This window comes from Elephantulus edwardii, unplaced genomic scaffold, assembly GCF_000299155.1.
Source record: "Elephantulus edwardii isolate Elephantulus edwardi_28Jun2011 unplaced genomic scaffold, EleEdw1.0 scaffold00094, whole genome shotgun sequence".
In the NCBI taxonomy this organism is placed as follows: Eukaryota; Metazoa; Chordata; class Mammalia; order Macroscelidea; family Macroscelididae; genus Elephantulus; species Elephantulus edwardii.
This window is the reverse complement of record NW_006399844.1, coordinates 12,677,077-12,703,404: the sequence shown is the minus strand read 5'-3', so window position 1 is coordinate 12,703,404 and position 26,328 is coordinate 12,677,077. Positions and strand designations below refer to the sequence as shown.

Genomic DNA, 26,328 nt, shown 5'->3' with positions numbered 1-26,328 from the left:
CCCCTGCCGACAGCGCCCGGGAGCCTGGCTCGCAGGCTGGTGGCAAGGGGCGGCCCGGCGCTACCGGTGAGCGGGACGGGGGCAGCCGGGCGGGGTGGGGGCTGAATGGGACCGAGCGGGCTGGAGGGCTTGGGGCTTTGCGGGGGCCGCCGGCGTTTCTTCGCGCCGGGACTGAATGCATCCTTCTCGGGCCCTCCACTGGGCCGCCCCCGCCCTGAAGGTCACCTTCACTGCCGCCCCCGGCATGGGTCTGGGCTTCGCACGTGGAGGAGTCCTGGAGAGGGCAGCCACGGCGGGTACACGCGCGCCAGATCGTGGGGACACGTGCGCGCACACGCGGTTTCGGGGTGAATAGCCACGACAGACGGATGAAATCGGCAGCCCCACCCCCTCTGAGCGCGGACTTGGGGAGCCCTTCCGACTAGGGTCAGTTTGACACTTGCAGGCCATCCTCCCTCCGGCACTCGCCCTCATCAGGATTTCTGTCATCCCAGGTGCACTGGGCTGCAGCCCAGAGAGTGAAGCTCACTTAGGACGCTCTCGGGCTCGTTCTGTGGAAACAGCATGAGTTTGGGGAGTGTGTTGGGAGGGGACTAACTTCTTGCAGTCAGGGCTTTTAGCCGAGTGTTCGGTGTCGGTCTGGTTGGCTTACCTGTGTATGGGAACCAAGGCAAGCCCCTTGTCCGAGGGAGGTGTTTGTGCCAGAATTTGATCATTAACCCGTCTTATTGCGAAAAGTGGGTCAGACCAGAGTTGCTGTTTTTGAGGCAAAGGTCATTAGCGTGGAGTCGAGCTCCCTGCTCTGCCTCTGGGGGCTGTGTGGTGGTGGCTCTGGGAGTGGCTGCAGCTTGTCTCGGGTGGGTGGGGCCTGCTACTCTCCATTTTCTCCCAGACCACTTCGGTTCACTCCTCCTTGTCTCAGATTTAGTTAAGGGAGACGCTGGACCGGAAGGCTCCTTTCTTGCCCCTGAGCTGTCCAAATCTTTCTTTAATCCCCAGGGCTGAACTGAACTGTGGCTTCTTTCTGCCCTGTGGCATAGGAGTGTCCCTCTCCTATCTCCCCTACTATCCATCTCCCATTCTCTTCTAACTACCCTTATATACTTATTATCTCTCCTCTTCTTAGCTACACAGACTAAATGAAGCTGGGGTGGGCTGGGAGTCTGCTTAGAAACAGTGTTAATGTGGGCTGTACCACCCTGACTCAGTGTCCTATTGGGGTCCCAGCAGGGTTACCTTGGAGTGAGGGACCGGTACTGTGGTAGTGTTGCTGTTTGCCTGGACAAGGCCAAGATTTGGGCAGAATAACAAATATTGACAACTGTCGGCCAAGCTGTGCCCCAGTGTGGTTGAGCAGTGGTTCCAGTCAGATAAAAGGAGGTAGGGGCTGGTTGATTGTCCCATAGCAAAGAGCCCTGAAGAGATGAAGTGACTTGCCCAAGGTCACACAATGACCTAATTATTGAGGGGAGCATTTGTATTTCCAGTGTTCCAAGGATGCTTCCAAGGAAGCTTTGTTGGTTTGGATCTTATGCCCTAAGGGGAGAGGGTCTTTTGGAGGATTTCTCTGAGGGCCTGAGAAAAGTCCCCTCTCAGCTGTGGGCTGCAGGACTCCATGTGGTAAGAGTTGGGACAGGCGCTCAGGCATAGCTATTTGTTTTGGGGAAGCTGGGAGCATACTAGTGGGTGGGAGCCACGCAGGCTCCTTGTGTCTCAGGGAGACTAGAATAAAGAGGACTTGAATTGCTGCCAACCCTGGTCTGTTCAAAGAAGGAGCAGCCTGCATGGAGACTCCCAGCAAACTCACCCCTGCAACAGAGCCCTGGCTCCAGAGTTTAGAACTCAGCTCTGGAAGGTTTCTCCAGCCCCTTCAAGGAAGAAAGTGACCAAAACCTTTACAGGAGCAAACAAGGGGGGCGAGAGTTGGTTACTTTCTTGGACAAAATCAGCTTTTAGAGGTTAAGAGAACAGGCAGGTTTTTCAAGTTCATGGTGGTGTGTCAAGTTCCTTCTGTCTAGAGTAGAGCTCCTTTAGGGGGAGGGGTTGACTGCAGGGAGGAGCTTGGGGGCTTAGGGGAGCTCTCCTTTAGTATCCCCCTACTATCTCATCAGGCCCTGTGAAACTGCTTCAGGCCTAGGTGAGACTGGAAGGAGGCAAGCGGAGGTGTCTATCCCCTTAGGGAACCCTGTATTTGCCTATCTGCCTACACTCCTTTCCTTGAAGCCCCAGGTTCCAGGGATAGATGGGGTGGTGTGACTTTTGGAGCCCTACTTCCTCTTGGAGCCTCACCTGCTGAGGCCTAGGCAGAGGTGGAGCTTTCACTGGCACAGTCCTGTGAGTGCCATGCCAGGTGCACTCAGGCTACGGCAGGGTGGCCTGTGTTTCTTGTCTCCCATCAATGGGCTTCTGGTGGGCTCCCAGGTCAGGGCCGGATTATGATTTAGCACTTTGAAGTGCGCTACTGTTTGGGCACTCTTCTCATTCCCTTTCTTTAAAGCCCTGAAGATCTGGGCCAGAGGTAGATGTGGCCAGAGGAAAGGACTGCTGCTCACCTGCCCCAAAGTCTTGGGGAGAGTGGAGTGTACTCTGTGGGAGTGGCACTCAGAGGCACAGGTTTGGGCAATGGGCTTTTTCTTGACCTGATAGTTGCTGGTTACTCTGTGCCTGTGCTTAAGCAGTTTGCTTACTAGCCTCCTTGAGGCTCAGTTTTCTTAATTAAGGTGAAACAAATACAGATGTGCCTGGGCTGGGTCTAGAGTGAGCATTGGTTCTGTGGCAACCAGAATGGAGGTAACTCTCAGCTCTGGTGGTGGTGGTAGGCAACCCTGTCCCTTTTCCACAGGGTTAGGGATATTTGGAGAGGGGGCTTAGAAGAAGGCCTCTGTCCTGGGACTTTGTAGGCTGTGGAGAGGCTGTTATTGTCCAGCTATCGGTGCTGCCTAGGCCCCGGGACTTGATGGAGAGGAGGGTGCCTGGAGTGTGCCTGGCTCCCTGCCCCCATGCTGGTTAGTATGGATGCTAGAGCAGTCCTGACTGAACTCTGGCAACAAGTCAGAGCCCTGGGGAGGCCCTGAGAAGGCGCCCTGGCGAGGCTGGGCATGCTCCTCTCCACAGCCGAATGGCCTTTGGCCTCTTGCTGCCAGCTCTGTTTTCCCTGGGGGAGAGACTTGATTTTCTCCTGACGACGCAGGGGATTCTGGGAAGGGAAGAAGGAGCCTGCCAGTTTCTTGTTGGAGCTGGAAGCCAGGGACACTGGTGCAGTTGTCCTCTGGGAGACTGGGGACCCATCCCCACCCCCGCCCTGACGAGAACCAGTGATCAGGAAGGGAACAGGTGCCAGGTCACCTGCAGGGGGCATTGTGAGCCAGAGACTCTAGCTGGCCACTTGACTCAGGAAGCAGACAGGCCCCCAGTGAGACAGGAGGTGGCTGCCTCATGGCCTGGGCCTGGGTCTGCACCAGCTGTTGCCGGCAGCTGGCCGAAGTGGTCCTGCCCACCCCTGCCAGGGGTGGAGATGAAGAGAGGACCCCTTTGCTGCACCCTGGCCCTGCCAGCCAATCCTCTAGGCCCTCAGCCTTGAGGGGTCCAGGTACCCCAAATGCAGGATTATTCTCCCCCCACAATGGCTTTACCAGCTGTGACTCTCTTTCTGAGGGGCAAGGCGAGGTGGGCCTGAGTCCTGGTCACAGCTCCTCCTGGGGTCTAGGAGCCACTGGGGCCTCCTGGCCCACAGCCGTCCTTCTGGCCGACCTTGAGCAGGATGCAAGGCAGGGGGAGTGTGCCCTTCCTGGGGCCGCCCCAGCAGGCCTGGCCCCACTGAAACCTGAAGCCAGCCACTGCTTCAGCCCTGGGCTGACCAGTTGCATGGAAGCAGAGGTAGTGGCAGAGGTTGGAACAAGGGAAACAGAGAATGTCGGGCCTGAACTGGAGAGCTGGCTTCTGCCCCGCCATGGCAGATCTGAGGGCCCCAAGCCAAGGAGAAGGCAGCTGTCAGCTGAACCAGGTGGGCTGTGGAACAGCAAGTACAGGCGGCCTCTTGCTGGGTGGTCATTCAGGTTTCATCCAGTGGTGAAACCTTCAGGGCCCCATGGAAGGAGGAGGACAACAGAATGGGTTGCCCTGGGGAGTGGAGGCCTCTGGGAACCAGTCACATTCCTGTGAAAATCAGACAGGGGGCTGGTACTCCTGGGGTGAGAAACTTGGGTAATTCAGAGGCACCTTCTGGGTAGGCTCTCTGACTGAGGAAGAGAGTGAGAACTGTGGCCACTCTTGTTTTGCTTCCCCGGTGTCCTGCTTGGCCTCCATTCCCAAGGGAACACAGGCTGCCTGTCTGGGCTGAGGTCACTGACTTCTCATGAGTCTAATCCTGACCGGCTCACTTCTGAGCTCTCTGAGGCCATGGCTGCCTTCCTCCAGATTGAATGGAGATCTTACCACCTCTCCCTTCTTTGCTGGTGTTCCCCCTTAGAGAAGTGCCTCATTACCGCTGCCATGCCTCTTGGTTACTTTTTGAAAGCTGACTAGCCCCTGCACTCCCTACCTTTGTCTACTTTGTCATTAGAGCTTGGCAGCTCCTTGTCTTCTGCCTGTTAGAGGCTGTCCACTTGTGGGAAAGGGGAGTCCCTGTCCAGCCTTGTGGTTTTGGAAGTTGAACAGTTGTTGAGGGGTATACACTTGCCAGGGTTTTGGGTGTACACTTGCCAGGGTTTAGGGCAGGGTCTTATGCTGGTAGGACCTTTGGATTGGGATCTGGGGTCTGGCTCTGTGACCTTGGCAAAACTTTATATCTATCTGGGCCTTTAGAATACTTACTGTGACAAAGGAGATGACTGCTGGAGCTTTTGGAGGTCCTGTTTATTATTAAACTGAGACACAATGATGGGCATGATTTCTCCTTTATCTCATTTCCCTTGGGGGCCCTATGAACTGGGCTTTTCTTCTTCCATGGATCCCCTGTTGCATAGTCTGGTGGGCTTGGGCAGGAGCCACGCTACTCTGGAGAATCTTCCCACTCCTGACAGTTGGCACAGGGAGATGGCTGTAAGGCCAGGCAGCCTGAGATCTTGGGGCAGGAGTGGAGTCTGGATGGGATGGTGGGGGTCTGGAGCAGAACTGGGGCTTTGGGAATCTAACTTGCCAAAAAAGGGTCTAGATCCTTCTTGGAGCCCCATGCCCAAGCCTAGAGGCCTAGTGGTCTGACCCTGAGTGGAGCCACTCCTGCTTGCCTGCTGGGCTGTCCCATCCAGGCAGGCCTATTTTACTAGAGAGTTCTATGAGAGAAAACTAGAGTCTTCTGCTTCCTGGGCTCAGGGAAGACTCTCCTTTCATTCTGTTAGTGGTTGGGTAGAAATGGAAAGGTTTGTCACCTGCTTCCACCTGTTCACAAATATTTATCTTAGCTACCAGTTTGTAGCAATTAATTTATTAATTCAATACAGCTGGTGGTGCAAACAACCACTCCTATGTATCAGGACAGGTGCTCTGGGAAGGCTGGAGCTATGTTTTCTGGAAGTGATTTGACAGGGCATAGATGTGAGGAGTAGTTCTGTAAGTCAAGGATCATCTGGGTGCACTTCAATGAAGAGGATTTAGTTGAACTAGCCTGTGAAGGATGGTTTCGGGAACTATGTTCTACAGTTCTTTTCTGTCTTAGCACAGTTACTATGAGCTGGTGATTTAATGATAACAGATTTTGTTTGAAGGATAAGTAAGAGTCTGTCAGAAGGCATGGTTGTATCAGGCAAGAGGCAGCAAAACCAAAGCCGGGGTGGTAAGAAAGGTAGTGACATGTTTTTAGTACATAGCCAGACTGACTTTAGGTTGGTGCCCTTGCATGTTTATTTAGGAACCTTGTTTCTAGTGAAGAATAAAGAGTATCAGAAGGACTCCACCTGAGATGTGGCAGAGATGAGAGGGGTGGCACTGTGGTAGAAAGGTGACCTACCTCAGTACCATGCTGAAGAGGAGGGTTCCAAAGATCCATTTGGAGATTTGGTTTGAATGGCTAGATAGTAGCTAAGAGCTTTTCACATCAGAGACTAGTTGTGGAGTGAGATAAGCCCTATCTGGACAAAGAGGAACCTTTGGTAATGTCTTAAGAGACAACTCCATGTTATTCTCAGGAGGCACTTACCAAGATTGGCATTGTGAACTGTGAGGAAAGAGGGCATTGGATGCACAGGAGAGGGTGAGGAGACAATGGGGAACACTCATGGATGAGGGATACCTTTGGCTCTTTGGGATGGAAGAAGTTGGCTCTGGAGAGAACCAGTGTTGATTTCTGTCTTTCTAGTGATGTTGTAACAGAAACACCACAAGTGGTGACTGTAAAAACCAGAAATTTATTTTCTCACAGTTTAGCAGTCCAAGAACTCTGTATTGAGGGTACTTTCTATTACTTCTGGGGGGAAATTATTCTTGTCTCTTGGAGCTTCTGCTGTTCTGCATCCTCTGTCTTTGTTTCCTTCCTTGTTTAATCTCTTCCATCTCTGTTATGGTTATATGCCCTCAAGTCTTAGCAGCTCTGTGCACAGTAGCTCTGAATTCTCTATCCTGAGCCTATCTCACTGTCTCTGTCACACCTACCCTTATTACCCTAGTTATTGTTATCAATCCATCTTACGCTGGGTTTTCCTCTTCTGGACTGTCCCTTCCAAGCATTATCTCCTTTTCCAAAAACTAGTTGCTCCTGGCAACATGCCCAAAGTATGTGAGACAGAGTCTCAAAATCCTTGCCTCCAAGGAGCAGCCTGGTTTCAACCTTTCCAGGACAGACCTGTTTTCTTGGCATTCCATGATATGTTCTATACTCTTCTTCAGCACCACAACTCAAAGGCATCAATTCTTCTGTCATCCTTGGTCATTGTCCAGCATCTCTGATGCATAGTAAATAATCATTGCAAAAACCATGGTCTGGATCACACACACCTCAGTCTCTAGACTGACTTCTTAAGCACTCTGGAGAGGGCCCTGATAGTAGATTTCCCTAATGCTATTTGTCTTGTGACTTCCTGACTGCTGGTGCCAAGAGTGTTTGTGGAACAATGGAGCAAGCTGAAATGAATAGTTCAATATCCTCCATCTATCATGATGGTCCCAGTGGTAAAAGTCTTTTTGTTTTCTTGATGTTGAGCTTCAATCGATATTTCACACTAATGCTTCAGGTTCTCCCCAGTTTCAGCAGGTAAGGTTGTGTCATCTGCATAATGCAGTTTGTTGATGAGTCTTCCTCTAATTCTAATGCTACATTCCTCCTCATAAAGTCCAGCCTCTCGAATAATCTGTTCTGCTGCATTCAGTTTGAAAATGTATGGAGACAGGACACGTCCCTGACACACTCCATTTTTGATTTGAACCATTCAGTGTTTCCCTGCTCTGTTCTTCTTGGTCCAATTAAGGATTTTGTGTGAGGACAACAAAGTAATTCCTCAAGTGGAATTACAACTATATGGACAAAGCTTGGGGTTTATAAAAATGGTTTTGGGGGACATGATTTAATCTATAATATTCCATCTTTGGGCCCTGAAATTCATGTTCTTGCTGTGTGTGAAAAACATTATAATATTCTTGTACTCTTGTGAAAATCCTATATCTACTCTGAATTTTAAAAATATAATTTTTAAAAATATCTCATTTTTTTATTAAAAAAACCCCTCATCTTTTGAAACATCAAAATCAAATGTGGGTGAAGATTTAGTTGTATTTGATCCTGGGATAAAATTCCTCTTCCTTTGTTATCTTGGGAAATCAAGGGTACAGTTTGTCTACTGCCAAAGTATTCTGTAGAACAGGTACAAGATAGACATTTCTGTCACAAGTGTGTGAAATTAGAAGGACAGAATGGGTAAAAGGGATCAAGTAAGTCCAAATCCAAGAACAAATTATGTTAGCTGCCAGGGCTTGAAAATAATCTTATTGTTTGAAACATTCGGTGGTATCCCAGCTGTCTAGCTTTTACGAGTACTGGCCATGCCCTTCACATGGAGGCCCCTTGGCCCAACAGGTTCTGTTTTTCTGCCCTTTGAAAACTCACTTCCTCAGTTTTGGGTAGCAGCCCAGCGTCTCCAACACATCTTAAAGACACCTACATCCTAATTGAGGAAGATTTGACTCTTTGAAACCCAGGAGGCTGAGGCCTCACCCTTTTAAACAGAGGTAGCCCTACTTCCTGGGATCTTTCAAGTAATTTTGATCTCTGAGCTCCAAGGATTGTCCTTTTCGTGTGGAGGACAGTATAAGCAGATGATGCTCCTTTGGCCTGTTTTCTCTTCAGTGTTCCAGAAGGCAGGCAGGGTGCTTTCCTTTTTATTCTTTCTGACTAACCCATTCAGTTTAAACTGATCAATTTTCTGCTGCATTGGTTGGTTAGATCTATTAGTCACAGGCTTAGGCTCTAACAAACCATGTCCTTGGTGACAATTCTAGGATTTACACCCTTAGGTTTTGTATAACAAAATACTCGAGATCTTTAAGTTCTGTTTTCATTTTGCACAGTTCATTTTTAAGTCATCCTCTTTCCTCTTGTTTTGTGAAAAAAAAAAAGCCGAAGCTGTGCAGCCTCATTAAGATCTTGCTTAAGCATTTCATAAGCCAGATAGCAAAGCTTATTGCTTACAAGTTCCACCTTCCGCCAAACAAGTAAATGTTATAACCGCCTCCCCCCCAAAAAATTAATTTAGACAAGTTCTTTGTTACTGCGTGAAAGGTTTTGTGCTCTTCTCTTGCCAGTCTCATGTTAATAATTTTAAAGTCTCAGCAGCACATTGAACGTCCACATTGCTAGCAGTACTCTTTGGCTGATGCTATATGTGTTCTCTACAGTAAGACTTTCTCTATGGTTTCTTCATTTCACTTCTGAATTCTAACCAAAATTACTTTTGATAAAATAAAATTATTTTTATCCGTAATTCTACAGTCTCTTCAAGGCAGTCTGGGTTTTTACTGTTGGTATTGAGTGCCCTTGAGTTGAGTGTATGACTACACCTCAGAGGCATCCTGTGAGCCATAGATGTCAACTTTTCCCTATCCTTTTTATTATTTTTGTGTGCGTATACCGTCAAATCGGATCTGACTGGTACAGGAGGAGATTGTCCCTCCTTTTCCAGCAGAGCATCTGGTGGATTTGAACTGTGTGCCTCTGGGATTGCAGTGCAGCTTCTTGCCACTAGGCCACCAGAGCTCCCCTTTCCCTATCCTTTTAATCTCTACCATGCTCAAGCCTATTGTTCTAATTACTGCATCAGAGAAAGAGGGTCTTCCACTTTTCTAAGTACTATGTCTTTTTTCAAGACTTGGCCCCTTCTCACAACCAAAGGAATGTGAGATGAAATTTTACCATCCTTGCTTCTAAGGAATATCCTGTTTGTGCTTCCTCCAGGACAGATTTATTTGTTGTGTATATTCAGTACTCTTTGCAACACCACAGTTCAAAGGCAGCAGTTCTTCTTTGGTCTTCCTTATTCATTGTCCACTTTCATATGCATATGAAGCAATGGAAAATGCCATGAATTGGGATCAAGAACATCTTAGGCTTTAAATTGACATCCTAGCATTTTAAAGAGGTCAAACTCAAAACTTACACTGCCTTCAAATCCGATCTGACTTATAATGATTCTCCATTGAGTTTGGGAGATTGAAAATCTAAATGGGAGGAGACTACCACTTTTTTGTTTCTTTTTTGCCACTAGTGGTTTTGAACCACTCAAGATGCAGCCTTTTGATTATAAGTGCAACTTGCTAGAGACTACCACAGAGTGCAGCCAAGTAAAATGAGTCATTGACAGCATCATTCTTTTCTCCATCTGATGATTCTATTGCTTGTGGGACCATTTGTGAGCTTTTTTGGTTGTCTTGATGTAATTGGGATGGGTGTGTCAGAGGCAATGCGATTGGCACAGGATAGAGCAGCATTTAGGGCTGTTGTACATAGGGTCACTATGAGTAGCAAAGGACTCAAGGGCACATAACAAGAAGAACAACAATACATATTGAAGGCTATAGTCTTTGTCTTCTGCAAGTGCCTCAATACTTGATGCTTCGTGCATCATTCAATATTTTGCCCATAGAATCCCTCTTTCAATTCGGGGCTTAAATTTCTTTTAGCTTCAGAAATGCCAAGCATATTCCTTTTCGTTTTCTAACTCCAGCTCTGTGCACATTTTTTATATCATTGTATTTTTCCCCCCTGCCCCATCCTATTATCTTGCAATGTCTTTTTGAGTGGCCCTTTTAAATCTGCTCAGCTCTTTTCATCATTTCTTTCTTTAGTTTTGGCTTCTTTATGTCGAAGAGGGGGAGCCCTGGTGAAGAGGTTGTGTGCTTTAACCGGAAAAGCTCCTCTGTCAGTGCCTCTGGCAGTTCCTCTCTGGTGGTTCAGTCTATTGAAAAACTCTATTAGGGAAAGATAAGCAGTCTGCAGCTGAAGGTAAGCTTGAGATTTACAGCATCTGAAACATTGGAGGGTCATCTGTGAGATGGTTCCATTCACAGCAATGAGTGTCTTTGAAAGCAAGTTGCACAATTTCTTCTATTCTGTCCCCCTTCTTTTCTGTCTTTTTAATGATCTTTTGCTTTCTTCATGGATGTTGTTCTTGATGTCATCCCACAAGTTGTCTGGTCTTCAGTCATTAGTGTTTGAAGTTCAGATAGGATATATCTGAAGTCCTGTTTTGGCAATTGCGGACTTGTTACTGAGCGAAAGGAGTTCTTTCTGTAGTCAGTTGTCAATAAGACAGACGCATTGCAATATCCATAAGCACTTTATTACAGATCTGTGGAGGACAGCGGGTCAGACTCAAAGACTGCCTAGGAGAGGTCACCAGGCTTTTATACTAAGATCAAAGAATTTCTATATCAAAGAAAATCATTCACCCCCAGATACTCCCTTTCCCTGACAAACAGGGAGATTAAGTTACAATTTACATATGATTGGGGGAAACAACTTCAAAGAGATAACAGCTAATCTAGGAGATACATATCCTCTTCCATTAACAGATTAAAGGACACTAAGAATTCTAAGGTCAAGCAAGTAGCCTTTCAGACTGGAGAAAACTGATGCCAGTTTTTTATTGTAACTATCTTCCATAACTGATACATACACAGAGAATTCTGAACTTACCAATATCACTCCATCAGACTTGATTTAATTTTTCTTGTGCTTCACATTGTTATTGATGGTCTGTTCCACAGTCAGCCCCTTCCTTATTATGACCACTGATACTGAGCTGCTTCTCCACAGTCTCTTTCTACAGATGTAGTCAGTAGGATTCTTCTATGTCCTGTAAAGTGTGGTTCATGTACAAAGTTGCCATTTGTTTTTTAAAAAAGGTGTTTGCAAGGCATAAGTTACTGATTGTACAAACTTCTGTCATACCATTTCAGTGTAGCTTCCTACCTGTCATCAGGGTTTTATTTTCCAACTACCAGTCCTTTGTTTCCAACTTTTCATTCCAGTCACTAATTACTATTTATACATCTTGATTGCATGTCTGATCAGTGTCATACTGCAGAAGTTGATAGTAATCCTAAGTTTTACCATTTTTTTGCCTTTAGTGCTTGTTGCACATATTTGAATAATAGTTGTGTTACTAGGCCTTTCTTGTATGAGTATTATCCTATCACTGACTGTATTCTATTTCAAGATAGATTTTGAAATGTTCTTTTTTGTGATGAATATGACACCATTTCTCTTCAGTTTGTCATTCCCAGCAGAGTCGATCATTTTCTGATCATATTCTAATTCAGAATAGCTAATACTAATCTGCTTCACCTCACTGATTCCTAGGATGTTGGTTTTTATTTTTATTTCACATTTGATAACTAACTAGAATCACACTTTTCACTTTACATATTCCACTTATTGATAGATGTTTGCAAATATTTCTTATCATTTTGAGCCTTCCCACATTAGCAAATGAAGGCCCTTCCTTGGATGAAATCCATCTGCAGGTTTGAGGTAGACTGCATTTGGAGGAAACCGTTCTTCTGCAGTCATTGAAGTGCCTTCCAACTTGAGCAACTCATCTTCTGACACTTTATCAAACAGTGTTCCACACCTGTTCATAGGATAGTCCAGGACTCATTTCAGAAGTGGACAGCCAGTCCTGCTTCTTACTTTGCCGTAGTCTAGAAGCTCTGCTGGAACCTATCCATCCTGAGTGACTGGTGTTTGAAATACCTGTGGCATAGTTTTAGCATCACAGCAACATACAAGCCACATAACATAGCAAACTGACAGATGGTTGGTGGCTTTTACTGTTGTGTGCCATTGAGTCAGAGCCACCCATAGCTGACCCCCCAGTGGGTTTTCAGAGGCAAGAAACCACACAAGAGATTTCCCATCTTTCTCCAGTAGAAAAGCTAGTGGATTTGAGCTGTGTGCCTTTGGGTTGACAGTGCAAGTCCTTACCGCTAGGCCATCAGAGTTCTCTGTTAGATAGTTCTTACTGTTAGATACGTAAACGCTTCAGCCTCCACTATTATTCCAAAACCACTTTCATGTTGAAGGTATATTAGAACATCATCTCCAATTCTTGCTGCCAAATTCTTAGTTAACTAGTGCTACCATAACAGAAATATGACAAATATTAGAAAAACTTTAAGGAAGACATTTATTTTCTCACAGCTAGAAGTACAAATTCAAGATGCCAGTTCTAGGGAAGCCTTTCTTTCTATTGGGTCTGGAGGGTAATCCTCTGTCTTTGAGTTCTGCTCCTGGTCTATCTCCCAGTAGCTGGCCATCTCTCTTCTACTTACTTGCTTGGTTAATTTTTTGGTATCTCAAAAGAGATTAATTCAGGACACAATGTCCACTAATCTTGTCTCATTAACCTAACAGAAACTCCTTTCCTAAATGAGATTATAACCACAGAGTAGTGGCTAGGATTTAAGCTAGGGTAAATAATTCAGTATTGTTCAGGGAAGAGAAGAAGGTAACCAATGGGGAGAGATGCTGCTGAGCTAAGCTCACGTCAGAGAAAATCTTGGGCTCTGAGGATGGTGCTGGTGGCTTGGGGAGAGTGATCTTGGGGTATACATAGAAGGGTAAATTTAACTGAGCTGCATTGAGGAGTGAAATGGGAACAAGGGTATGGAGTGGTTGAGGGAAGGGTCTTCTCATGGGTCTTGGCTGTGGAAGGGGGGAAGGCATGGATCGCAGGAGCCTGGGCCTCAAGGGAGGTGAGTACTGAAGCTGAGTGGGATTGGGCTTGATTGGTGCTGGGTTTTAAGAGGACTTGCAGACACCATCTTGGCGGGGTTACAGGATGGTCCCCCCTGACGGAGTAGGCTCCTCTGACCCAGCTCCTTAATTATTGTCACCTAGAACCACCAACCGTCATGCTGTTGAATGGGGACTGCTCAGAAAGCCTAAAGAAGGAAGAGGGGGTGGCTGAGCCACCTCGGGAAAATGGGCTGGATGAGACTGAGCCAGGAGATGAGGCCACCGGGCAGGAGGTCATTGTCATTCAGGACACAGGCTTTTCTGTGAAGATCCTGGCTCCTGGGATTGAGCCCTTCTCTCTGCAGGTGAGATGGAGGTAGGGTGGAGGGGACCAAGGTCTGAGCCCTTGGGAGAGGGTAAAGCCAAAAAGCCTTGATCTTGTTTCTCCCAGCCCCATGCAGTTAGCCATAGACAGGGTTACTGGAGTACTATGGTTGACCTGGGGACCTAGTCCAGGCCCAGGTCATGCCCTGTTGCTGGAGGACAGCATCCAGTTCAGACTCAGCCCTGTATGGGCAGAGGTGTGCAGTGTTGGGGCTCAGCTTCTCCTTGTACTCTGTATGTTACTTCTGCAAGTTAAATACTTGTAAGAACTGGATGATCTCCAGAGGTAAAGCCAGCCTGGAGTCTTACAGGCTGAGAACTCTTTGGGGAACTAGGCATGGACCTTTATGCTATGTTCTCTGGACTCTGAGCTGGGACCCGAGAGCCTCTCCTGGAAGGGAAAGGTCATTTACCATGGGGACATTGGCATTGAGCAAGGGCAGTGATAAGATGATCATTTCCTCCTCCTCTGCCCTGCCTTCAGCCTATCTCAGTTCATGGCATCCCAGGCTCTGTCCTGCAAGTGTGATAAGCCGTGCTTGTGCACATGGAGAGGGGCAGGCTGGGTGCTTTGCTTAAAAGCTTCAATGTGGAGAAAATGGGTGTTGGAGGTCTTGAATCCAGGGACTGAAGTCCTTTGGGCTGCAGAGAGGACCTATGTCTTAGCTACATCTTCTGGACAAAGCCTTTCACAGTGGTGATCGGGGCCTTTTTCTCTGACAGGTGTCCCCTCAGGAAATGGTGCAGGAAATCCACCAGGTGCTCATGGACCGTGAAGACACGTGCCACCGCACCTGCTTCTCACTGCACCTGGATGGCAACATGCTAGATCACTTCTCAGAGCTTCGCAGTGTCGAGGGACTGCAGGAGGGCTCAGTGCTGCGTGTGGTGGAAGGTAGGTCAGGCAGTGAGAAGAAGGCACAAGGAAGCAGGCCCTGGGGTTTGTGCATTCCTAGGGACCAGTCCTCACCCCACAGCATCCCACTGGGACTTGTGCATGCCCAGGGACCTGTCCTCACCCTGCCATATCAGAATGCCAGTGAGTAGGTGAAGTGGGGTGGAACACAGGCCTGTTTATCACGCAGTTGACACCCAGTCACACTCCCCACTTGTGACTGAGTTAAGGAGCAGAGCGTAGTTCAAAAAAAACTGAGACAGAGCTATTCAAGATCAAATCAGCTACGTCCAGTTCTAGAAAGAGAAAAATTAAATCTCAAAAGGAAACCAAAAAGGACAAAGTTTCCTGGCTCTCGTCTGGGGTGACAGGCTGGTCCTTTGGGGTCCCAGGGCATGCCAAATGTATTAAAAGCAAGTACAAAAAACACCTTTAACCTAATTGCACTCTTGCTTACTTAATCATGTCTCCTCCCTAGAGATCCCCTATTAAAGCGCTAGGAACCCAGCTCTGGGCCCAGTGTTAGGAATGTGGAGTTACAGAATGTCTTGGGAAAATGGGGATGGGCTGTAGGGAAGCTGGTAGCTCTGTAGATTATGGATAAAAAACAAACAAGCAAACAAAAAAACAACAATGGCTTTTTGGGCTCCCCAAGATTTATGTCATTTGGCAGAAGATTCATTGTAAACTGGAACCCATGTCCACCAGCAGGTGGGGGTTCTGTTTTGAAACCTGTACCCTAGATTATGTGTTCAGGATAAAAGCTAAGGTTGGAAATGAACACTGTTCATGATGGCACCACCGTGAACTGTTATTCTCTCTGCTAGGTGGGTGGTTCCGGGATGCAGGGCCCCAGCATCCCGGCCTCTGATTAAGACCTGCCCTTCCCAATCCCGGCAGAGCCGTACACAGTACGAGAGGCCCGCATCCACGTGCGCCATGTCAGAGACCTACTCAAGAGCCTGGACCCATCCGACGCCTTCAATGGGGTTGACTGCAACTCCTTGTCCTTCCTGAGTGTCTTCACTGATGGCGATCTGGGAGGTGCGGGGGGGGCATTGGCTTAGAAGTGGTGCAGAGGGTTTAGGGCAGGAGCCAAAGGCAGGGTCTTCCCATCTTCAGGATGCGGGTCCTGGGAGCTTAGGTGGGCTAAGATGGGGGATCCCAGTGGCCCCTAAGTAGGTCCCATGTTGACCACCAGCCTCCGGTCCCTCAGATAGCGGGAAGCGGAAGAAGGGCTTGGAGATGGACCCCATCGACTGCACACCACCAGAGTACATCCTTCCAGGGAGCCGAGAACGGCCATTGTGTCCCCTGCAGCCCCAGAACCGTGACTGGAAGGTGGGGCTCCTAGGGGAGCGCTGGGAGTGGGGCCCTGGTGAGGCGGAGTCACCACACTGCAAGGCTTGACCTGCTCACGTTTGGCCACTCTCACAGCCTCTGCAGTGCTTGAAGGTACTCACCATGAGTGGTTGGAACCCCCCACCCGGGAACCGCAAGATGCACGGGGACCTCATGTACCTGTTTGTGATCACGGCCGAGGACCGGCAAGTTAGCATCACTGCCTCCACGCGAGGTTTCTACCTGAACCAGTGAGTCCTGCAGACATTTGGGGTGAGGGCCCGTCGGCCTGCTTGTCTTCTTAGTGACCCCATCCTCTGCAGGTCCACAGCATATCACTTCAACCCCAAGCCTGCAAGCCCCCGCTTCCTCAGCCATTCCCTGGTGGAGCTGCTCAACCAGATCAGCCCAACCTTCAAAAAAAATTTTGCCTTGCTGCAAAAGAAAAGGTAGTGCCTTTGTTCTACTTCTCCTTGTCTCATGTCACCTGGGGGAGTGGGACAAACTGGCCAGTTTGGCCTCAAGGCTCAGGAATCCCCTTTAGAGAGCTGTCAGCCAGATTGGTGACAGCAGGGTGGGGGACTTGCCAGACCCATTATGGGACCTCAGAGAAGAGGCTGTCCGGGGCAGGGCTCCGAGTTTGGTGGGCTACCCTATCTTTCCCATGACCTGCCTGCCACAGGGTCCAGCGCCACCCATTCGAGAGGATCGCCACCCCGTTCCAGGTGTATAGTTGGACAGCCCCTCAGGCAGAGCATGCCATGGACTGTGTGCGCGCCGAAGACGCTTACACCTCGCGGCTGGGCTACGAGGAGCACATTCCTGGACAGGTACCTACTCCTGACCTGGCCTCCCAGGGTTCAGGGTTCCCCTCCCCTTGGAAGCCAACTGGCACTCCCGTCTTCTGGGCTGTGGGGCTGTCCTGTACATGGGCTGATGGAGGAGGGCACTGCCTTGGGGTAGAGGCCAAGCTGATGTCTCTCCTGGTCCTTCCGCAGACCCGGGACTGGAATGAAGAGCTGCAGACGACGAGGGAACTGCCCCGCAAGAACCTACCTGAGCGGCTGCTACGAGAAAGAGCCATATTCAAGGTGCCCTGGCCCGTTGTCTCACCAGCATCTGCTGTTGATGAGTTGTGACCTCCATGGCTTCTAGTGACAAGAGGATGGAGGGAGTTGAGAGCAGTTTAGCTCTGTCTGCTGCCATGAGGCTGCTCACGGGCTGTGCACAGTGGTCAGCTTCCTAGTCTAGTTGCTGAGATTGAGTCTGTGGGTCCTGGGGCAACAGCAAGGTCTGTGACAACCCCCCTTCCCTCACCTGGGCACACACTGCCTGTTGGGCTTGTGTGGTTCCTGTGCACAGCCATGTTAGCTTATATGGGTTTAGGAGTTATTGGTGCTTTTACTAAGATAAGCAAATGAGATGAGGAAAAAAAATTCCCCCATAGTTTTACTGTCTGGAAATAATGATAAACTTCAGTGCTTTTTAAATTTTTTTTTTTTTTTACTTCAGGATTTTTGTATTGAACATGTTACAAAAGGAGTTTAATCAGAAAGACCAAATCTCATGTCATTATCAGATTCTTCTTTCTTTGCTTCCACTTTCTCCTCAGCTGGAGCAGCAGCAGTGGAGGAGGCAGGTCCTCCAGCTGCTGTAGCCCCGGCCGCTGAGGCAGGTCTACCAGTACCCACATTGCAGATGAGGCTCCCAGTGTTGACATTGGTCAGGGCCTTTGCAAACAGGACAGGCCAGAAAGGTTCAACATTGACACTGGCTGCCTTAATGACGCCACTGATTTTATCCTCCAGTATGGTCACCTCCTCCTCGTGTAGGATGAGAGCTGAGTAGATGCAGGTGAGTTCAGAGAGGAGGCTGTGGTGCAGTGGTGCTGGGCTGAAAAGTTGCCAGGCCCAGTCCTAGTCGTTGGACGACGTGAGGGCCTCATCCCAACACAGCATTTGAAGAACCGAGCACCTGAGTATCAACTGAGAAAAGGAGTCCCGGTGCTATTTTTTAAAAAATTTAAAAAGAGAGAGAGAGTGGATCCAGGAGATTACCCCTCCTTCTCCAGCGGAGCATCTGGTAGATTTTAGTAGATTTGAACTGCACGCCTTCGGGATTGTAGTGTTGCTTCTTGCCACTAGGCCACCAGAGAGTCGGTCCAGTATTTTTATTTCTTGAGCCTTACTATCGCCAGGACTGTGTAGAGTACATTGGAAGCTTATCTTTAGCTTCCTTGTAAAGGTTAATACTTGAACCATCACCATTTGATAAGCAAGAAAATGGGGCCTTATCTGGGTTCATCCAGCTGATTTGGTGGATCCCAAATCTTTGGAACTTGTGCTCCTTGTTACTCACAGGTTGTTTGATATTCGTGGGTTTAGATTTACGGCAGGCTCGTCCCTGTGGGTCTGTCATAGTGTTCCATGCCAGAGCAAACTGTAGCCCCAAACCATTGCCTGACCTCCTTGTTCATAGGCTGCAGGCACTGAAGCAGGTTGCACAACAGGAAAAAGAAATTAAGAGTTTCCCCCTCTTTTCTCTTCAATATGAGGGAGTTGAGGAAGGTCCCCAGTGGTTTCTACAGTCTTAGTGGGCTTAGGGCAGTCTGGCAACAGGGCCTCACGTTCTTGCCTTGTAGGTACACAGCGACTTCACGGCTGCAGCCACCCGGGGTGCCATGGCCGTCATCGATGGCAATGTGATGGCCATCAACCCTAGTGAGGAGACCAAGATGCAGATGTTCATCTGGAACAACATCTTCTTCAGCCTGGGCTTTGATGTCCGTGACCACTACAAGGACTTCGGTGGGGACGTGGCGGCGTATGTGGCCCCCACCAATGACCTGAATGGGGTGCGCACCTACAATGCTGTGGACGTGGAGGGGCTGTACACACTGGGCACCGTGGTGGTGGATTACCGTGGCTACCGCGTTACTGCCCAGTCCATCATCCCTGGCATCCTGGAGCGGGACCAGGAGCAGAGCGTCATCTACGGCTCCATTGACTTTGGCAAGACAGTGGTGTCGCACCCCCGGTACTTGGAGCTGCTGGAGCGAACCAGCCGTCCGCTGAAGATCCTGCGGCACCGAGTGCTCAATGACCGGGACGAGGAGGTGGAGCTCTGCTCCTCTGTCGAGTGCAAGGGCATCATCGGCAACGATGGGCGCCACTACATCCTGGACCTGTTGCGGACCTTCCCACCTGACCTGAACTTCCTACCCGTGCCCGGCGAGGACCTGCCCGAGGAGTGCACGCGTGCTGGCTTCCCCCGAGCGCACAGGCACAAACTCTGCTGCCTGCGCCAGGAGCTGGTGGATGCCTTCGTGGAACACAGGTGAGACAGGCCACGGCCAGCCTGAACTTGACCAGGGCCCCCACCCCAGGAGCGTTCTGAGCTCGGTAATTCTAGGCCTGATGCTGGGAGGCAGATGCTTGGTCATATGATCAAGAGCCCCCCACATCACAGCCCTCATCCACTGGCATCAGGCTCCCTCATCCTGGAGCCCCAGGGTTCATGCTTAGACTTCTGAGGATGGTAACTCTTAGTGAATCATTTGCCCTCTCAACATGCCAGTAGCGTTGCTGTCACAGTAGAGATCCCTGGCCTGGGTGAAAAGTTGCCCTCCCTTGCCCACATACCACCAGGTTGTTCTTTCTGCCTCTCAGAAGAGCCTGGATTTCTGCTCTTAACTGCTGTTCCCAGGCCAGGTTGCTGAGGTGGTGTGTTTGCCAGCACTCTGGGTGCCCACCGTGCAGGCAAGGGACCTGGGCCCTTGGCTGGCATACAGTTGCTTCATCTCCAGCCCTGCTCCTCCCTGTGTGCTTGTGCCTAGGTACCTCCTCTTCATGAAGCTGGCAGCCTTGCAGCTAATGCAGCAGAAAGCCAGCAAGATGGAGACCACCACCTCCATGGACGATGGTGGCCCCCTATCCTCAGAAGCCAAGCCCGAAGTCTCTGCAGGAGCTGAGGAGGGCAGCAGTGCTAGTGGCCTGGCTAAGGTGAAGGAGCTGGCAGAGACCATCGCCTCGGACGACGGTGCAGGTGGGGCTGTGCAGACGCCAGGGGCGTGGGGGCCTTGCTGCCGTGCTGGCCCCTCCGAGCCCTGGCAGGGCTGTCCTCTGCAGTCAGGCATGGGGCGACCCCACTGATAGCGGGTGGGCTCCCTCTCCACAGCAGACCCGCGGAGCCGAGAGGTCATCTGCAACGCCTGCAAGGCCGTCGGCTCCATCAGCAGCACGGCTTTCGACATTCGCTTCAACCCCGACATCTTCTCCCCAGGCAGGTGGACACAGAGTGCTTCAGGGCAGCGTGGTGGGTGGTCATGGGTTCCTGGGCCTGTAGCTTCCCTCCCTACACACCTGGGCACCACCTCCCACCAGCCCTAAACTGGCCCATCTTTCCACTCCCCTCTCCTTTCCCTGCCTCATGTAACCTCTCTTACTTTGCCAGGCGTCCGCTTCCCCGAGTCCTGCCAGGAGGAAGTTCGAGACCAGAAGCAGCTTTTGAAAGATGCAGCTGCCTTCCTGCTCTCCTGCCAGATCCCAGGCTTGGTGAGTGATGTGGTAGCAGCTGCATGGGACAGGGATCAGGAGCCATAGACTTTATAGTAGACATAGGACCGATCTGTAGGCCTACCTGCAGGCACAGCAGACATGTCCCCTCATTTAATAGATTGGAAAGGTGACCTGAGAGGTGATGTAACCCATCACCTGCTAGGTCTGCTCTCTCGTGCTGCCTTTGTGGGCCAGTGGGGCCTGCGGTCCCATGTGGTAGAGCTTGGGACAGAATGGGCAGGATGGAAGCTGTGAGACAGTCGAGTGGCCTCTCATCCTTGTTGCTGCATTATTTGCTCTTGAGCGACCCCTCTCCCTTGTTGCCCTGCTGCCTGCCTGCTGGGGTCTCCATGTGTCTCTTGACCCTGCTGAGAGTATAGGGCTCGTCTGGACTTCACACCTTGCCTCTGCCTTGTCGCCTTCCCTTTCTTGACTGGGGGTTGAGTCTTTCTCAGGGCCCAAGAAAAGCTAGGGATGAGAAGAGGAGGGCTGAGGACCAAGGTCTCCGGCTGGTGGGGCCTGACCTGTTGCCCCCTGCAGGTGAAGGACTGCACAGATCACGCGGTGCTGCCCATGGATGGGGCCACACTGGCTGAGGTGATGCGCCAGCGTGGCATCAACATGCGCTACCTGGGCAAGGTGCTGGATCTGGTGCTTCGGAGCCCCACTCGTGACCAGCTGGACCACATCTATGTGAGTGGTGTGCAAGGTCCACTGGAGACAGGGTTGGAAGGGAAGCCTCAGGCATGACTACAATTTCCTGTTTTGAACCTTGCAGAAAATTGGCATCGGAGAACTCATCACCCGCTCTGCCAAGCACATCTTCAAGACATATTTACAGGTACCATTCTCCTTAACCCTCATGCTCCCAGCCCAGCCCAGCTCCCCAGGGTGGTGTGGGGCACTGGGGAAGAACTCTGTGTTGGAGGCTGAGGACTCTCAGGACTTTGAGCCAAACCTTTCTTGCAGGGGGTTGAGCTCTCAGGCCTCTCGGCTGCCATCAGTCACTTTCTAAACTGCTTCCTGAGCTCCTACCCTAACCCTGTGGCCCACTTGCCTGCCGATGAGCTGCTCTCCAAGAAGAGAAACAAGAGGAGGAAAAACCGGCCTCCTGGGGCCACAGATAACACCGCCTGGGCTGTCATGACCCCCCAGGAGCTCTGGAAGAACATCTGCCAGGAGGCAAAGAACTACTTCGACTTCAGCCTTGAGTGGTGCGGGCACAGACGCGGGTGTGGCAGTGGTAGGATGGGATGGCGGAGTATGTAGCCCAGGGTGGGCCCTCTGTGTGGTTGTGAGGACCTTCCTGCACCCCTGAGCCGTGGTCACCAGGCAGTGGAATGAAGAGAGAAGGAAAAAGCGGTCATCGCTGGGGGAGCATGAGGCAGTAGGGACAGATTGTCAGACGTGAATGCTGGTAGAATTTCCCGCCCGGGAATGCTTTGAGCTGGTATTCAGGTAGAGATGCCGCTGTTGGGCAGGGAGCAGAGACAGATGCCAACCTGCTTCCCCCTCTTACCTGCAGTGAATCTGTGGACCAGGCTGTGGAGACATATGGCCTGCAGAAGATTACACTGCTGCGGGAGATTTCCTTGAAAACTGGCATCCAGGTGGGCACGATGTCCTGTTCCCCTCCCAGCATGACCCACAGAGCCAGAGGGACCATAGGACTGCTTGGGGGCCTGTGGATCTGCAGTGTAGCTGTCCTTTGGAGCTGAGCCTGAGGTTACCTGTCAAGGTATTGGTCTCTGTCCCCAGATACTGCTGAAGGAATACAGCTTCGACAGCCGCCACAAGCCAGCGTTCACTGAGGAGGACGTGCTCAACATCTTTCCTGTGGTCAAGCATGTCAGCCCCAAAGCCTCAGACGCCTTCCACTTCTTCCAGAGTGGGCAGGCCAAAGTCCAGCAGGGTGCGTGGCTGGGGAGGGAAGGCTGGGTGTGAGCTGGGGCCTTCTCTTGTCTCACCCTGACTTGTCACCCTCTGGGTCCCCCACAGGCTTCCTGAAGGAGGGTTGTGAGCTCATCAACGAGGCCCTGAACCTGTTCAACAATGTGTATGGAGCTATGCACGTGGAGATCTGTGCCTGCCTGCGGCTGCTTGCACGACTCCACTACATCATGGGCGACTATGCTGAGGTGGGCCTGGAGCACCTCTGCTCAGGTCATGGCCTGGCCAGGCTTGGGGGCATGGCAGAGTGAGGGTCCTGGTCTAATGGTGTCACCTCCAGGCAGCCACAGGACCTGGGAGCTCAGGCTCAGAGCCCTGTTTGAGGAGAATGGTTCAGGATGGCACAGCAGACCAGGGAAGCTTTCTCCTCCTGCCCTGTGTCCATGTGTAATGTGGGGAGTAGTGAGGACCTTCCTCAGAAATGCTGGGACTCCATAGTAAACACGATACCTAGTCAGCGCTACGTGGATGCTGCTGGAGGGTCCTATCCCTGCTTTGAACCCTTGTCATGGCTTAAGAGAGCTGTCCTGAGGCTTCGTGAAGCTGTTCAGGGGACAGCAAGCTTTGGGCTAACCCATCTCGTTCTGTATCTGAATTAACATTTAGTTTTGAGAATAGTTTAGTTACATTTGTTTTCCCTTTTGAAGTAAGGGTTTAAAGTAATGCATGGAAAAAGTAGACAGTTTTGGAGAGGAACCTCAAGGTCTTGGGTTATAGAGCTTCATTTTAGCTCCTTCTCCATGACCTCTGCCTGCATGTTCAGCTTTTTGTTGTGAGTTGAGTGAAAGTTTACAGAGCACATCGGCTTCCCACTCAGCAGCTCATACACGTCTCAGGTGTTGATGACAGTCTCTGTTTTAACCACCTCTTCCTTCCACCTCTATCCCAGGTTTCCTGACCCCATTCATCCTTCTTTCCTGTCCCGTCCTAACACCATCATTTTTTCTGAGCAAATGCTCTTCTTTTGATTTTGTGTGATGGATTGTGTAAGGACTGAGTTACCTCCCTGGTGCTGCTGCTGCCCACCTGATAGGCTCGTTGTTGTTTTTCAGAACATTGAGCATATAGCCGAACCATTAGCTCTAGGCTTCAAGGATGACTAAGCACCATAGTCTCGGAGTTCCACCAGGCTCTGTCAGACCAGGAAGCAAGCTTTTCAAAGACTTTCAAAGTCTTTTATGACTTTGAATTTTGTTCCATATTTTTATCTTGCTCTTCTTGGAGCACGTTTTCTTTTGATTCCTTCCTGAACAGTTAGCAGTGATAGTTGGGCACCATCTATTGCTTCTGCTCTCAGCGTTGTAGAAACTTTTCCACTGACTGTGGGAAGTAAAGCTAGAAAGTGTCGTCTGAGGGGCTGGGCCTGAGCTGTTGCAGCTGCTGCTTCGGGATGGAGGATGAGCATCTGCCCTAGAATTGACCTCATTTTTCTCCCCAGGCCCTGAGCAACCAGCAGAAGGCAGTGCTGATGAGCGAGCGTGTGATGGGCATCGAGCACCCCAACACCATCCAGGAATATGTGTGTATCCTTCTGGGGACAGGGTCTGTGAGGGTGGGTCCTGCAGCCTGGCCTGGCTTGACCTTGGTCTGCCCTGCAGATGCACCTGGCCCTGTACTGCTTTGCCAGCAGCCAGCTGTCCACAGCCCTGAGCCTGCTGTACCGTGCCCGCTACCTCATGCTGCTGGTGTTCGGGGAAGACCACCCTGAGATGGCATTGCTGGATGTGAGTGCTGGCTGAGAGGGCTGAGGGAACTCGCCTTGGGATCCTAGTGCACATGGGGCTGACCTGGGGCCTCCTGCCTGCCCTCAGAATAACATCGGGCTTGTGCTGCATGGAGTGATGGAGTATGACTTGTCACTGCGATTCCTGGAGAATGCACTGGCTGTCAGCACCAAGTACCATGGTCCCAAGTCCCTGAAGGTAGCCCTCAGGTGAGGCTGTGAGCTGAGTGGGAGAGCTCTGCCCAGATGCTCTGGTGTCCCTGGAAACAGGTGGGCCAGGATGAGGATGGGATTTAGGTCTTGTCTTCTGAAGAACTTTCTCCCCATGTTCATGATTTCTCTGAGCCCTAGACTGGTTCGTAGATTCCATTGAGAGATTTTCATCCACTCCTTTCAAAATCCAGCCCCACTGCCCATCTCCTTATATCCCTCCATCGCCTCATGCATCTGTGCCCACTTGTAGCCATCATCTTGTTGCCCGAGTCTACGAGAGCAAAGCTGAGTTCCGGTCAGCCCTGCAGCATGAGAAGGAAGGCTACACCATCTACAAGACCCAGGTGGGCTGTGGGAAGTAAGCAGATGCAGAGACATCCAGGATTGTCAGTGTTTTCCCGGAGTGGAAGTGAGGGAAGAAAGGGGAATTTTTCCTTTGAGACCAGTGAGGAGTGTATGTACAGTGGTGGTCGAATCAGAACTGAATCAAAACTGACCCTCAAGCAGGTGTTCAGAAGCTGTAAATTGCAAGAGAAGAGATTGCCTATCTGCCTGAAGGAGTAGCTGGTGGATTTGAACCGCCTGTCTATAGGTGGGCAGTGCAACTCCTTACCCGTTGGGTCACCAGAACTCCTATGTGAATGGAAGTGGGATGATTTGGAAAAGCCATGACTAGTAGGGTTGTGCACCTTGACAAATGTCCCCAGTGTCAACAAATTGTGTAAAATTTGCAGAAATGACATACATTTTGTTATGTGTATTTTGACCATAATGAAATGAAACAGACTCGGGTGGGCTGGGCAGGCTCTGAGGCCACCAGGCCCAGGCAGCCCTGACTGTTTCCCGCCTGGGTTCCTGGCTCCAATCCTCCTACAGCTAGGCGAGGACCATGAGAAAACCAAGGAGAGTTCTGAGTACCTCAAGTGCCTGACCCAGCAGGCCGTGGCCCTGCAGCGCACCATGAACGAGATCTACCGCAATGGCCCCAGCGCCAACATCCCGCCCCTGAAGGTATGTCCCTGGGTGAGCTGGGGGTACTGCCACACGCCAGCCTCCTGGCTCTCATTGGCTCATCTTCCCCGACACCCTGCAGTTCACAGCCCCCAGCATGGCCAGTGTCTTGGAACAACTCAACGTCATCAATGGCATCCTCTTCATTCCTCTCAGGTGAGGCCCCCTCTCCCGCTTGCACACCCATCCTTGCAAAAACCTTCAGCGGTTTTTGTTTCTCCCAAGATGTCAGACACTGACATGGCTCACGGTGAAAGAGAATGACCAGTGAGCCGAGGTTCCTTGTGGATCCTTCCAGAGGCTCTAGGAGATGAGTGTGATCTAGGAGTAGAGTGTGATCTTTTCCTTCCTTTGTAGATGAGTTGTAGTGTACGACAGTTGGAGGTTTTTGGTCTCCCTGTAGCTCAGCACTCATTCTGTCTTGTATGAGTAGTAGTTTTTTCCTTTCTGTCTCTCTCTGGTTGCTGAGCGTTCCCGGGACTCGGGACTCGGAATGGATCCAGTGGGACTGCTACAGATGATGTGGCCTTTGTGAGCCCCGAGTTCTCCGGGAAGTGGGTGTGATGAGCAAGGATGTAAAGTGTTTGAAGTGCAGCTACTATGTATTCCACCCCCTCCTTAGCATTCTTCTAAACAAGCTGTTGTAAGAGAGGCCAAGCCCAAGGCTTTATTTGAAATGAATATAAAAGATGATGGCCCTGGCCAGCTGAAGGATGAGTATCACATCCTGGAGCTGTCACTTTTACCCCTTTGGAGCCTTTCCTAAGGGGGATGGGAAGCACTTGCTCCCACCTGTCTGTCAAGGAACAAAGTTTGGAGCTTGACCTTGTCCCAAGTGCAGATTTAATGAGGCCATTGGGGTGGCAGAGGGTCCAGGCTCCATCTGACACCTTTCTTTTACCTGATCCTTCTACTCAGCCAAAAGGACTTGGAGAATCTGAAGGCCGAGGTGGCACGGCGACACCAGCTGCAGGAGGCCAGCAGGAACAGGGATAAAGCTGAGGAGCCCATGGCCACTGATCCTGAGCCCGAGGGGTCCCCTGAGGTGCCTGGCACCCAGCCTGGGACAGCCCAGGACCCTGCACCAAGCTTGTAG

General features: G+C 50.5%; 2 protein-coding genes across 2 annotated transcripts; one reads left to right on the top strand and one right to left on the bottom strand.

The window, feature by feature from the left end:
• On the top strand, positions 1–26,328 carry CLUH (clustered mitochondria (cluA/CLU1) homolog). Its single transcript, XM_006891039.1, has 26 exons — positions 1–66; positions 13,322–13,524; positions 14,267–14,438; positions 15,339–15,482; positions 15,655–15,779; positions 15,876–16,030; positions 16,103–16,228; positions 16,462–16,609; positions 16,778–16,870; positions 18,421–19,115; positions 19,615–19,823; positions 19,959–20,060; positions 20,232–20,332; positions 20,876–21,028; positions 21,114–21,176; positions 21,305–21,549; positions 21,861–21,945; positions 22,094–22,247; positions 22,334–22,473; positions 23,724–23,804; positions 23,884–24,009; positions 24,097–24,218; positions 24,472–24,565; positions 25,098–25,232; positions 25,315–25,388; positions 26,151–26,328. The coding sequence occupies exons 2-26, from the start codon at positions 13,336–13,338 to the stop codon at positions 26,326–26,328; spliced, it is 3,909 nt and encodes a 1,302-aa protein (XP_006891101.1). The 5' UTR covers positions 1–66; positions 13,322–13,335.
• Positions 17,324–18,255, bottom strand: LOC102869607 (60S acidic ribosomal protein P1-like). The gene is made up of 2 exons (XM_006891046.1): positions 18,244–18,255; positions 17,324–17,695 (listed from the first exon to the last, which is right to left on the bottom strand). The coding sequence occupies exons 1-2, from the start codon at positions 18,253–18,255 to the stop codon at positions 17,324–17,326; spliced, it is 384 nt and encodes a 127-aa protein (XP_006891108.1).